We start from the raw sequence: 14,944 nt of genomic DNA on the forward strand, positions 1-14,944 counted from the left end.
GTGTAGTTTCACATCATAAAAGTAATTTATAATAATGATACTTACCTAATTTAATATTTTTTTTGATGTTACAAAAGAAAGAAAATTAAAAATTTTGAACACCAAGAAACTGTTGATTGATATGATTATTATTTGTATTACGATAACATTAGTGATACCACGACTGTTTAGAACGTTTCGTAACGTTTCGTACTTCAGCTGAAAACATCAATAACACTGCAGCAATGATTCTCGATAATGTACAGTCGTATTTTTATTATGGTATCATATGATGCCGTCGTGCATGAAGAGGTTAAGGAGATATTAGGATTATTAGGGAGAGGAATTCGCAAGATTTTTATTTTGTAAAAATGTTGAACTTGTAACTCCTTGTTGATGAGATAATGGAGATTGAGGTGCAAGGTTTTGTTGGTAATGAAAGAATGAAGGTTGAGGTGCAGGTGAATATGCTACAGGTTGATGATAAGGAGATGGAATGTTATGAGATGTATTTGAATAATATGTATTATTAATGTCAGGTTGTCTGAGTGGAAGGTATATATATAGACGCAGAGTGTTGATAGAAATTATCGTAAGTTAAGGAAGATGAACTATTATTATCAGGTTGATGTAAATTTAAAAAAAAATCAGAACATAAATACGAAAATCTAAGTTTTGTGAAGGGTTTAGATTTTTGTAATCCGGCAATAATGATAATAAAAATTGTTTGTCAGAATCATTAGACCCCGTTTGATCTATAAAAGATAACAATTTATTTTGGAATGGAGAAATTGTTTCTTTTAGTGTTTTTTTAGATTTTTTATTTAATTGAGAATAAGAAGTTGACGCTACTCCATTTTCCTGAGTTTCATCAGCTAGTGAATGATTTTCGTCAAAGTTTGTTCACCTTGAAGACTTTCGTTGGGGTCATCAACAAAATTACCAGATGTACTTGACAAAAAAAAAAAAAAAAATCAAGAAATTACTTATAATACAGGGGTATAGATAAAAATGAGTTAATATAGACGTAAAGATTTGTCCACGCGTACTAGAAAAAAGTAGCAATAGAAAAAAAAATATAACTTAAAATACTAATAGATTTAATTTCTTTAAAATATAAAATAAAAATCTATAAAATGAGTAAATAAATACTAATAATAATGTTAATTGCAGTTATGATAAATATGACCAATAAAAATAAATTACTTTCTTTTTTCAGCAACTGGTTTTAAAAATGATAAAATATCGGCGTAATGATACTTCCTCTTTTTTGATGCACCGGAACCTGATGGGGTTGAGTTCTCCTCTTTATTCCACTTTATATAATAGTCACGGACATTCCTCCATTTTTTTTCTTTTAAATCTTTAGCTTAATTAAAAATATTAAAATAGTTTATTACCTAATTTAATTTTAACCCTCCCCGTTTAATGTTTTTTTTATAACTAAAGACTCGATTTATATGCATTTATTAAAATTTTAAAATATGTAAGCAAACATGCACCAAAAAAAGTCAAAATATGCAAAAAAATAAAATTTTTATTTTTATTACATTTTATATTTGATTTTAATTTTGCAGTGATAATTATTTATTAGTTTTATTAATTTTCATAAACAAAAAGTAAGATGTACATTATAACAAATATGTAATACAATAATGTTATCTGTTAAATTGTTATTTAATTTTTAATTATTGATACATTGTAAAAAAAAAAATTATTAAAATTAAATAGTAGATGCATTGATGATATACCTACTGATAGGTATAAATAGGAAAAAGTTCGAAAACTGTAATATAGTATGTTAATTGGAAAAACAATAACCTAATCTACTTTTATCGTCCGAATATTCTTTAAGATTAAAATATTAGTATTAATATTATATAAACGTACCTTATTTGAGCCAAATTATAATATAAAAATATAAAACATGTATTTTGTGCCACATTTAAACATTAATATTGGTAATTTTTAGGTATTTGTCAACTGGAACTTGCTTTAAAGCTTTACAGTTTGATTTTTACGTTGGTAAAAGTACCATTGCGGAAATTATAAAGGAGACCTGTATTATTATTTGGAAAATACTACAGCCAACAGAAATGCCAAAACCCACCACTCAAAAATGGCTTGGAATAGCTGATAGGTTTTATGAAAGTACCAACTTTCCAAATTGCTTGAGAGCCATAGACGGCAAACACATAAGATGTAGGAATCCCATAAACTCCGGTTCATATTACTTTAATTACAAAAAATTGTATTCAATAATTTTGATGGCTGTAGTTGATGCTAACCTCAGTTTTATTACTATTGATGTTGGAGCATATGGTAAAGAATCAGATTCCAGTGTATTTAAACAAAGTATATTTGGTAAAAAACTGTATGCTCAACAACTCAATATACCAAAACCAGCGTGTTTGCCTTACATAGAGAATTCCGCAAAACCGTATGTGTTTTTAGCTGATGAGGCTTTTAGGTTGCATACAAATTTGTTGAGACCCTACCCTGGACGAGGTTTAACTAATGAACGGCGTGTATTCAACTATAGACTTTCAAGAGCACGAAGAACAGTAGAGTGTGCATTTGGAGTACCTATTATCTAATAAATGGAGAGTGTTACACACTCCTTTATTAGTAGAACCAGATTTTGCCGATGAAATAATAAAAGAGTGCTGCATACTACACAATTTTGTTCGGCAAAGAGACGGGGCAAATTATGAAGATATGGAGTCAAATTTGTTGGTTGATGGCTTAGAGGTTCGAGTAGCACCAGCATGAGGTAATGGAATAGAAGTTAGAGATGCATAGGCTGATTATTTTATGAGCCCAGGTGCAATACCATTCCAATACCGATATACTTTATAATATTGAAATAAATATAATGCGTAAAAATATTAATTTAAAACTTAAATATTTTTTTTTTTATTTCTTTTATTTCTTATTATTTAACTATATTTTATAACTTGTTTTTAAATTTATGAATTTATTTATTTATTTATTTTTTGATTGTTTTTAAAAGTATTGTACTATATTATACTTTTACATTACAATTTAGTGTTAATAATTAGTTTATAAAATTTTAATGTATAACAAGTAGTGTGATGTGATTCTTATACTATAAAAAATTATATTATACTTAGTAAATTTATAAAATACAATGTTAATTTTTTAATCTGAATGTGTATGGATATTTTTATAGGTAAAGAAAAAAGAAAATACATCACTTCAGCGACGGAATTCCAAGATAAGGCTTTTAAATGATTGTCACTGTACTCAGCTAACTCTATATCCCATAAACATGGTCTTGAATCGATTTCAATAATCATTTTTTCATAATCAAACATGTTTATTAATTTTTTAAACTGATTACAAAATAATTTAAAACAAAATAATTAATACCGCACGCCGAAAAATCAGATCGTGTGGTCTACCTAATTTGAAATAATGTGAATTTCAACTATATCCGGTTTTACCGATCCGGAATCGCCGCAACATGTTGCGGTAGGCCGCGGGTATTTTTAGCCGTACCTCGTCGTGTGGACGGTTGTATTTATAACTGTGTGTTTTCATAGTCAACCCTGCCGCATGCGGGATTGCAGCACTCGCGGTCTGCGGAAAAAACGCATCGTGTGGCCCGAGCCATAATGACGTCTACGGCGTCTTCCCTCTACAGTCTACACTTCGCACACGATTATGATAGGTAGGACCACTAGCGATTCAAACGTGAAACGCCGGTACTCATATCTGACTACGGCGGCTTATAGTGGCAAACTCCGCTGAACAGGCAGGGGATTTTACCCGGCAGTGAGCGATCTAATAGTATTTATGATCAATGATGGTACTTAAATACACATATATGTATGATATTCAAATTTTTAACACTTATGGATTGCACATGTGCATTACAACTTACATTTTTTTTAAATGAAAACACTACTTTTTTTACATATTCGGATAGATTATTTTTTTTAAAACGGTTTTTGTATAAAAAGTTTTTTTCTATTTACAAAACTGACAAAGTTAGATAAGTCAACATTTGAGTTTTTGCATAATTTGTATAATTTGCTTAATTTTAAACGAAATGTTCACTTATAACTACTAGAAATAACAAAAAATAGTGCCAAATCAATTCATTATTATACCTTATCTGTTTATAAATAATCATTTAATAATATCGTACCCCGTCCTGATGGATATCCCGAGTACCTGTGTGATATAATTTTTGTTTAGTAAACTGCTATAATACGATTACAATTTTAACTCTTTTTTTGTAGTGGAATTTTATTTTATTATTCAATAGTTCTAATAACGATAAGATAATCAGATAATGTAACTATTAAAATATTTTGTTTTAAGAAAAAAGATCATTTTGGTTTTATTCTTTAACTAGACCCATACCAAAGTTTATGTGATATTCGTGTAATATCTGGTTATTAAGTGTTATTATAATTTTATTATTGTTTAAATATTAAATATTAAATTTCCTAAAAGCGGGAATCGGAATTTAAAATTTCAACTAAGTTGGTTGACAAGATGGTACTGGTTAAGTTATTCAAAGATGTTAGATGGTGTGTTTTGTAAATATTGTGTGTTATTTAATCAAAATTAGGAAAACTTATTTTAGAACATTTTTCAAATTGGAAAAAAGCTATTGAAGAGTTCAATAAACATGATAACTGATGCGCCCATCACTCTGGTCCGGTAAAATGACGTGGACGCCATCGCCAACGTGTTTTTTTGCCTGTTGTTCGTTACCGTCGCTTTTACGTGCTGCTCCGCTCTGATCGATGTAATTACGCGTCGTTTTTGCTCTCGATCTTACACCGTTGTTGTGCGGTTGTAATGGTTGCCATTGTTGATTGCTGCTAATGTGCAATTCGCGCCCTGACGTTTACGTTATGGTTTATTCTGCCGTGTTCCCGGTCGTCGCATAGTCGTTGCGTACGTATTGGTGTTACATTTGTACCTTGGTGATCTCCATTACACACGTGGTTTGTGTACGTCAGCTCAGCCAAATTGTTCGTCCAGTTCCGATTAATATTCAGCTCTACTCAAGAATCCTGTTGCTCACGGAGAATTGAGTGTGAACGATGTTCCCTGTCTCCTTCTCTCCCTTATATATATTATATATACTTATTTGTTATTGTTATAATATATGCTCTATAACATTATATCATAATTATTATATGTATTACTATCACCCTATTGTTCCTATATATACTCATCAGGTGCCTGAGGACTGTGTATCCGACGACAACCTCGTCAAAAGGCTCGTTGGTACAAACACTTGGGGATTCAACACTATCAGGATCATTAACCTTAGATTTAACATTATCTGGATTATTAGTCATGGATTCAACATTACAGTCACTCTGGCATTATTAAAAATAAATAAATTAATATAATTTCAAAACTTTGTTAAGTAAAACAGTAAAAAAATCTGTTAATTTAATTAATATTGTGTTGAAAATACATACCACATAATCAACTACTTTAGATTCTGAGAGTTCTGGTAGTTCTGGAGTAGGCTTCAATTTCTTAAAATATCCTAAAAGATTATTAGTTTGCTTGCGCTTTTCCATCTTGGTTTAATAATATTCATTAGGTATCTGCTTAGCAGGTATTTAGTTACACAATAGATACAACATATTAAATACTTTATTGTCAATTGAATAATACTGATGAGAGAAAAAACCGTTTTTGTATATCGTACATACGATTTAAGATATTCAATTAAATCTTAAATTGTGATCATTCATGATAAATTGATAACTAATATAAGTGATAAACTGATAACATGGAATATCGTCATATCGACAATCCAATAATCAATATGATGTGTATGCATTATTATATACATTGTTACGTACCATTTTTCAAATAAGAACGCACTGTACGTATATGCATCGTTATCAGTCGCAGAACACAAAATGAGTAATTTATTGTTCTATGATTGATCACCATCGGTTGTCTACTACAGTAAACTATCGACGACCGCGTGATGTACAAGGAATTGAATAATTAAAAAAATAATTAAATAAAAATCAATGGGGGGGAGGGGGTTGCAACACCCAAAACCCCCCTGGCTACACCACTGATTATACTGACCGCCGCGTCGCGCGTGGCACGAATGCGCTGTGAAAAATATTTCACACTGACACTGCTGCTAGCAGATAGTGTTTAAAATTATAATCTAAATTATTATAAAATACAAAATGGTAACTTGTTGAGTACCTAAATAATACTGATTATCATTCAGTGCAATGTTGACGTTTTCATCGAACGTCATGGAGCTCGCAACATCTACTTCATAAAATGGCAAACATAGACAAAATACAAATCAACATAATAAAATACACATAGGTGAACATACAACATTTTTAAAAATATGTCTCTGTGAGATCCAGCTATTTTTCGTTGGAAATCATTTAAGGATACTTGTTATATCAATACATGAAGAAAACGTTAAGAGATACACCATTCGGATCTCACAACGAAAACGGATCTCGTAACGCTGCTCATTTTCCATACGCTGGATCTCCTAACGTACCATATGTATGGCCACACACACACACACACACACACACACACACACACACACACACACACACACTAAATTCAATTGTAAATGCAACGTAATATTAGCACTATCAATACAATTTAATTAAAAACTAACACACGGCATACGAAAATAACACACGGGTAACGCCGTGTGGGGTTAGCTAGTATATTATATAATAAAAATATGACTAACATCAGCAACAGAGGCGAATTCTCCGGGCATGGTTCAGCATGTTTAAGAATACTAAAATAATTAGTATAAATATAAAATTATTTTGTCATCAATAATATATTACGTATTTAAAAATATCATAGTATATGACAAAAATTTCATCTAAACAGATGAAATTATTATCTGTTATACTTGCATGCGAAAGCTGTTTGTGCAAGCTATGCAACGCTTCTTATTCCGTTAAATATTGTTAATTATATTATTATGTTTATAATATTATATCAGCCACGGTACTATACACCCAGAGCATGCTCAATGTGTTGCGCTTCGCCAATGATTTATATTATTGATGTGTACAATGTGTGGTAATTAAAACTTTTTATAAATTTAAATAAATAACAATTTCCGTATTGTTTATCAATTATAAATCAAATAGAGCAATAAACTATACCTAATGCATTATTACAAATGAGCATGCCATACTCCGGATTCATCATTCGTCACTGATCAGCAATTAAGTATTCCACAAATATATAAAAAATATAATAATATATAATCAATCATTTCATATATGCTAAATTAGTACAAAAAATTATAATAACTGTTTTTTTTTAATCCAAAATCAAAAGGACAAGGAGAACACTAAAGTCAAAAAGAAGTTCAGTCATAGGAAATATGGTTTACTACAAAACCATTTTACCAATACCATTTTTTTTATCTTCTCTGACATAAATGTTATATTTTTTGGCAAATGATTCTTCATTACTGTACCCATAGAAAAAAGTTTTTTTTGAGTAGTATCTGTACTAATTTTTCAGTGGTGAAATAATATCGATCAACTATAAACACGTTTTGCATGGGACTATTTCACTTAAATACTATACAACTGATTCAGCCAAAGTTAAGTAATGAAAATTCGCAATCGTCATGATCAATTGTAGTTTTTTTACCTTGATAAATAAAAAAATCTAAAACTAAGCCATTTCTATCAGTTAATACGAAATTCCCGAAGTCCTTCGAGGTTAGGTTTACTGTTTGAGCCAGGAACGGACAATAATAGACCGTGCGCCGGGTTGCGTAATGCACTTCGTATGCACCTTGTATTAAAATATCACACACCGGCCGATTTGTATGTGTGTGTGTGTGTGTGTGTGTGTGTGTGTGTGTATAGGTGTAGCACTCAACAGGAAGTGGCCAGGTTCGCCGAGCAAGACCTGTGAATGCTAGTGTGTGGTGGATGTGTAAGTGTGTATATTTGTGTGTGTGTGTACTTAAAACTAGTGACACGGGTAACTAAGAATAAATGGTAACACAGTAGAAATTTGGTAAAGAGTATAGTATAATAGATTAATAATAACAGATTACGACCCTTTTGGTCCAACAGGTAAAAAATATGTAATAATAATAGTTGCCGGTTTGGCACAACCAATTGTAATAGTAAAAAATAATTGTGACAAAATAAATACCAATAATAAATTAATACGAATAAAGCGCGATTCACATTGGTAGGACACGACACAATACGACACACAAAAATTTTGTACAATTCACACACGACCGACAAAAAACGACAGACACGTACTCAGTTGATTCCAATTTTCGTGTCGAACGGTAGGAAATTGCTCCCAACATGTTTAAAAATTTAAACTTTGAAGATTTGGCAGTGATGGCGTTATAACTGGACGCTGACGAGGAGGAAAGTATTGACCGAGCGGTAGTCAAAAAACGATCTATTTGGGTTCACGACATTTTAAAAAAAGAAAAGTTGAAGGAGAACATGCAACTTTGTGTAAAGAGTTGGAAGACTATAAAGACAAATTTTTCAATATTTTCGAATGTCAAAGTACCAATTTAATGTTCTACTTTTAAAAATTGAGAGCAATATTTCCAAACAAAATATACACTTTCGAGAAGCAATACCTCCAAAACAAAAATTAGCTGTTTGCTGAGGTAAGTGAATTTAATATTTTTATCAAAAATAAAAAATTAAAATACATACATATTTATAAATGTATTATAATAAATATAATAATTAACTATAATTATATAAATTTATTGATTAACATATTATATTACATATTTTTTTAGGTTCTTAGGAACAGGTGACTCTTACCAATCGATTGCTTTCAGTTTTAGATTGAGGCATTCAACAGTGCAGTCAATTGTATTAGAAGTATGCAGTGCAATAATCTCTAAATTAAAGGAGGAGTATCTTTCAATTCTTAGTGAAGAAGATTGGAAGCGAATCGCTAAAGAATTTTGGGATATTTGGAATTTCCCCAATTGCTAGGTGCATTAGACGGAAAACACGTGGTTATCGATGCTCCTCCTAATAGTGGAACACTCTACTATAACTACAAAAAAACTTTCTTGATAGTATTACTTGCTCTTGTGGATGCTCAATATAAATTTTTAGCAGTCGATATAGGAGCATACGGAAAAAATAGTGACGGAGGAATACTATCGAATTCAAATTTAGGAAAATCTTTAGAAAGAAATAAATTAAATATTCCGAATGACCAATACCTTTCAGATACTAATGAAAAATTGCCCCTAGTTATAATAGGAGACGAGGGTTTTCCGCTAAAAAAAATATTTATTAAGTCCTTACCCAGGACCGCAAATGTATTAAAAGACCAGAAGAAAAAAAACTTTAATGATCGACTTTCCAGAGCACGTAAAGTTGTTGAGGACGCTTTTGGTCAACTTGCAGTCAAGTTTCGAATTTATTGTAGAAGGCTGAATGCATTACCACGAAATGCTGATACCATAGTGATGACAACTTGCATACTACACAATTTTATTAAAACAGGTTCCACCGAGGTTCATAATAAAGAAATGTCATCAAGTTTACCTTTACCTGAACATATTACACGATTACATCGACATGGGGGAAGTGCTCAAAAAGAAGCTTTTGAAAATCGTGAAAAATTCAAAAATTTTCTGTGTTCCCCAGCAGGAAAACTTCCTTTTGAATAAATAAAAATAATTCAGAAACGCCTTTTTTTAAAAAACAATGTATTTATTTATTCATTTTAATGTATACAATTAATTTCAAATGCGTTATTTCTAAAAATACTGCAAATTGCTAATAATTAAATCGAATTTCTTTTCATAAAATAAAAAAACAAAGCTTTTTGATAAAATAAAAACAATATTCTGTTAAATTTAAATAAATGTTTACAAATACATGAAGAATAAATACTTTAAATAAACAAACTTGTTTTGTTGATTTATATCCTGTCTGTATCTACTTGATAGTGTTGGAAATAATTGGTTGCTGAAGATATTAAGTTTTGGGCCTCTTGACTATCTTCAGAATGTTGTTGAAGTGGATATAAACTGTTGATTTGTGACTGAGGATGATGTTGACTTTGGCCCGGAGGCATCTGAGGAGCTACTGCTTGCACCTGATGTTGTACATCAAAGTTTGATATAGATTGTGAGCGTGGATGAAATAGTTGCTGTTGTTATATACTTCCCAAATTTCTAATTCAATCTCCGAAACGATGGAAAAATTTTTGTTTTGGCCAGATGCTGATGATACGGAGAAAATTGTTTGACCGTAGAACACATGCTCAAAAAAAATTGATCAATAGCACTTAACTCACTTTTTGACTCATTTTTTTTCTCTAATATATACTTCATTAAGTTGAAGATGCCGTTTCTGAAGGAGAATTTGATACCTTGCTTTTTTTTTTGGCCATTGTGGCCAATGTATTTTTAAGAATTGGTTGGCGATATTCTTTTGGTGATGGTGTTGACGTGCATGGACTTAATTATTAAAATAAATATCATTGCAGGAAGGATCAATTTCAAGTTCAGTGTTCTTTTCGGGTAGACATATTTCATTATCCTCTTTAATCACTTCTTCATCGTCATCACTCACTGTATCGATGTTACTTATGGATTCTCTTTCTTTCATATGCGATTTTAAAAACTGCAACTCATCTTCAAACTTCCATTTTTTTAAAAGTTTAGACTTTTGTCCAGATTTGGTCACCGCATTTTTTTGAGCTCTTCTAAATGAGTCTCGCAAGTTTGTCCATGTTTTTTTTCAATCTTGTACTAAAAAAATATAGTCTAATTAAAAAAGGTAGGCAAGTGGTTGTCACTTTGATGTACAGTAGATTACAAGTGAGTCACTGTAATGGATTGTGTTTAATTTTAATCTAATGATATAATATCATTGTATACGAAAAACGATTCTGAGCTGAGATTTTTTATCATGTGTATATTTTAAATTATATTTATTTTTGTTATTACTTATTAGTTATTATTAATAGGGCAGCAGGTGAGTTTAATTAATATTATAAAATTACAACACAATAACTAAAATTGTTATTCTTGGTTATTAAAAAAGTAATTTTGTCCAAATTTGATTATATAATAACTAAAATAAAAAATTGTGTGTTTATATTTTTGAGATTTGTAAATAACCTACTTACATGGAACCTTGTTTTAAATAAAAAAAATAAAAAAATACATATCATTGTAAAATCAATATATCATCGCTTCACCCAGAATCTAAAAAAAGCCATATTCCACATTCTGAATAGGATTATAGATTTTTGTAATAAAGTGTTTTACATACCGGGTTGTTTTAATATAGCAGCGATTTCTCTCCAAATGGTTTCTTTATATGCATGATCACTGTATTTTTTGATACTCAAATCATATAAACAAGGTCGCTCTCTGACCAATTCAATTAACATTTCAGTATTCATTTTTTAAATTTAATAAATACTTTAGTTATAAAAATTGTATTAAAATAAAGGTAAATGTAATTGAATAATAAAATGTTGCAGACGTAATTCGTCTTAACAGTTTACACTACAAATGCACACAAATCACAATAAATAAATAATATTATTAGTAATCAGTTTATACGATGTAGTTGTTGGGTTTTTGGGTTGTTATTATTGTACATGCTATGATTAGTATCTATTTTGAGTAATATAAACAACATATTATTTACTATCATACCATAATTTATATATATAAACCATATTTTATAAGTAGTCGAATCTAATGTAAAGACTGTACTTATGTAGGTACTACGTCTATAATAATTATATAATATTTATATGATAATATGAGCATATGGAAATATGTATATTTCAACTAAAGTGATTCCGACAGGGACCGACAGACCGACAAAACATTCTTTGCTCGAATGTCTTGTCGTGTCGTGTCGTGTGGTGTGGTGTCGTTACGGAGCTTGTCGGATCGGTGTAAATTACCGTATTCAATTATATGGATATAATTTTTGTCGCGTCGTGCCGTGTCGTGTCGTGTCGTATCAGTGTGAATCGCGCTTTAATAATAATAATAAATAAAAACTCACAATTTGTAGAGCACTGCTGGCTAGCCGCTACCAAAACCCTGTATAATAATTGCACACACACAAACACGGAACAATTTAAATATAATACACCAAAAAATAAACGATATAGGTAGGTAACAAATAATTTTAGGTATAAAGTATGGCGATTTGCGCCTGTACCAATAAAATAAATAACAAGTGGCGATTTGCGGCTGTAATATAATATAAATAACAGGTGGCGATTTGCGCCTGTAATATAATAAAATAAGTGGCGATTCGCGCCACAATATAACGTATATATAATAATAAACAACGCGGCGATTACGCGATACGTTTTCGTAAAACGCTGGAGAGGAACTAAAATAATTATAATATTATACCGACGACGCGGACGGACGGGAAGATATAATAATGCGGCGGCCGTGTTATATTTTTGGTGATTTGGCAGAGCGGCTGATTGCGCTTCTTCGAGCGTAATCTTAATATTATATAACTCACACAACAATTAAAACACAATTTTAAACAATAATATAAATGAACAGTGGTATGTATGTGCGTGTGTGTGTGTGTGTGATCGGACGGTGACAAATATAGGCCGTTGACCTATATAATAAGGTGGCTAGGTGGGTGGCTGAAGTGGTGTGAGCACCCACAGCTATATAGCAGTTGTTACTAATGATATAAAAATTGAATCTAGGCGCTAGCAGTACTAACATACTGTATTAGTAGGTAAAATTGAAATCTAAAATTGTATCTAAAACCCAATCAATTGCTGGGTTCAATTGGTAGGTAATTAAAAATTTAAATTTAAAAATTCAATAGTAATTAATAATTATATTAAAAATAATCTGTAATAATCTGTTACGGGTATAAAATATATATATATATATATGAACGAAGATTAAAAAATGCATGTTTAGATATAACAAAAGAATCGTATCGGAAATTCTGCATTATTTTTTAATCTATTATATTTATACAAAATTTTTTTATTTATTAATTTTTATACAATTTTTATTACATTTATAATATTATTCATAATTTATTCATAACTATGTAGGGAGCACTTCAAAGTGGTCCAGCATTAAAAAAGACGGTTTGAAGAAAACGGAATGATATACACGCAGCACCAAATTCACCGAATGATTTGATAACGCTAGAGATACCAGATTCATACAAAGTTTACTCACCGTCTTACTACTCTTACTTACTCTCACTTATTTATTAGACGATAGCGGACCTAGTGAAAATAGAATATTAATTTTTGGAAGACCTAGAAGTTTAGAAGTATTACATTTTTCAAAAGTTTGGTATTGCGATGGGACATTTAAATTAGCACCAACAATTTTTGCTTAGGTTTACGTTATTCTTGCGGAAGCGCTAAATGGTGTCCATCCATTAATTTATGCACTGTTGCCAAATAAACAGGAAAAAACATACGATAAATTATTTGATATGCTAAATTTATTAAAACCTGGCTTCAATCCAAAATCAGTGTCATGTGATTTTGAATTATCAGTAATTAATACCATAAAAAAAAAATACCCTGACGCTGATATTCACGGTTGTTTGTATCATTTGACAAACAATTTTCATAAAAAAATGAACGGAATGGGTTTTTGCTTCAAAATATAAAAATGATACTGATTTTTCAATATTTATAAAAATGGTTGTAGCTCTTTCATTTGTTCCAATCGAAAAGCTAGATGCTGCTATACAAAATTTAGGAGATGACTTATCAGAATGCTTACAACCTTTACTTGACTGGTTTGAGGACAATTATGTTGGAAGGGTTAATAGAAACGTAAGAGGTCGTCGGACAGCATTATTCCCACCACACATTTGGAATTTACACCAACGAGTTTTGAATGGTCAAGATAGGACTAACAACCATGCCGAAGCAGCTATTAGATGACTAAATGTCAAAATAGGAGTTCAACATCCTAGTTTGTGGTCTTTCATCGACTGTTTACGAAAAGTACAAGCTGAGCGAGATGTATTTTATAACCAACTTGAAGCAGGTAAGAGTCCCCCCCAGAAAACTAAAAAAATTTATTGACGCAGATAAACGTATTTTAAAAATTGTTCAAAGTTATGACATTAGAACTAAAATATCATTTTTACGCGGAATCGCTCAAAATATTTCATTACATTAAAATAAGATGTTGATCACTTTTTAATATAACAACAGAATAAGATAGGTAGGTGATATAACTAATATAAAAAACTATGTTTGACATCCAATAACTTTTTAGATATTATGAATTATTTGTATATTTAAATATTTTATATTCATTTTTTATGTATTATAATAAATATAAATATTTTGACGAACTACCTATAGTAAATATAATTAGTATAAGTATTTTTTTTTGATATTGTATTTTAATTGTTTTGGTATTTATTACCTATAATAAAAAGATTGTTTTAGATATATTTTAAATTTAAATATTCTATATTATGAATTATTTGTATATTTAAGTATTTTATATTCATTTATGTTCATTTTGACGTATAAATATAAATAACTTATTAATTGTATTTATTTAATAATGTAAATATGGATTTATATATATATATATATATATATTTTGACGTCCAATTGTCCCCACGTCCAAATGGCTACGTCCATTTATCCTAGATCGCGTTTCTGGGATATTGTCTTAATAAACTGCTATGCTCCAATTGAGCAAGGAAACAACGACATAAAATGTAAATTCTACGAAGAACTAGAACGAATATATGACACCCAACCTAGAAACTGCACAAAAATACTAATGGGGGATTTTAACGCCCAAATTGGATGAGAGCCTTTATATAGACCCACAATAGAACTGGAAGGCTTGCACTTAATATCAAATAATAATGGCATGAGAGCAATCAATTTTGCAACATCTAAGGTCCTGGAAGTA

General features: G+C 30.3%; 1 protein-coding gene and 2 pseudogenes across 1 annotated transcript; 1 reads left to right on the top strand and 2 right to left on the bottom strand.

Moving 5' to 3' along the window:
• Window positions 1-312: 312 nt before the first annotated feature.
• LOC126555034 (uncharacterized) lies at window positions 313-5,555 on the bottom strand (annotated as a pseudogene).
• Window positions 5,556-10,195: 4,640 nt separating this feature from the next.
• On the bottom strand, window positions 10,196-11,433 carry LOC126555035 (uncharacterized; annotated as a pseudogene).
• Window positions 11,434-13,487: 2,054 nt separating this feature from the next.
• On the top strand, window positions 13,488-13,947 carry LOC126555038 (uncharacterized). Its single transcript, XM_050210001.1, has 2 exons — window positions 13,488-13,620; window positions 13,664-13,947. The coding sequence occupies exons 1-2, from the start codon at window positions 13,488-13,490 to the stop codon at window positions 13,945-13,947; spliced, it is 417 nt and encodes a 138-aa protein (XP_050065958.1).
• Window positions 13,948-14,944: the final 997 nt, after the last annotated feature.

The sequence above is a fragment of the Aphis gossypii genome, unplaced genomic scaffold, assembly GCF_020184175.1.
Source record: "Aphis gossypii isolate Hap1 unplaced genomic scaffold, ASM2018417v2 Contig00685, whole genome shotgun sequence".
NCBI classification, from domain to species: domain Eukaryota; kingdom Metazoa; phylum Arthropoda; class Insecta; order Hemiptera; family Aphididae; genus Aphis; species Aphis gossypii.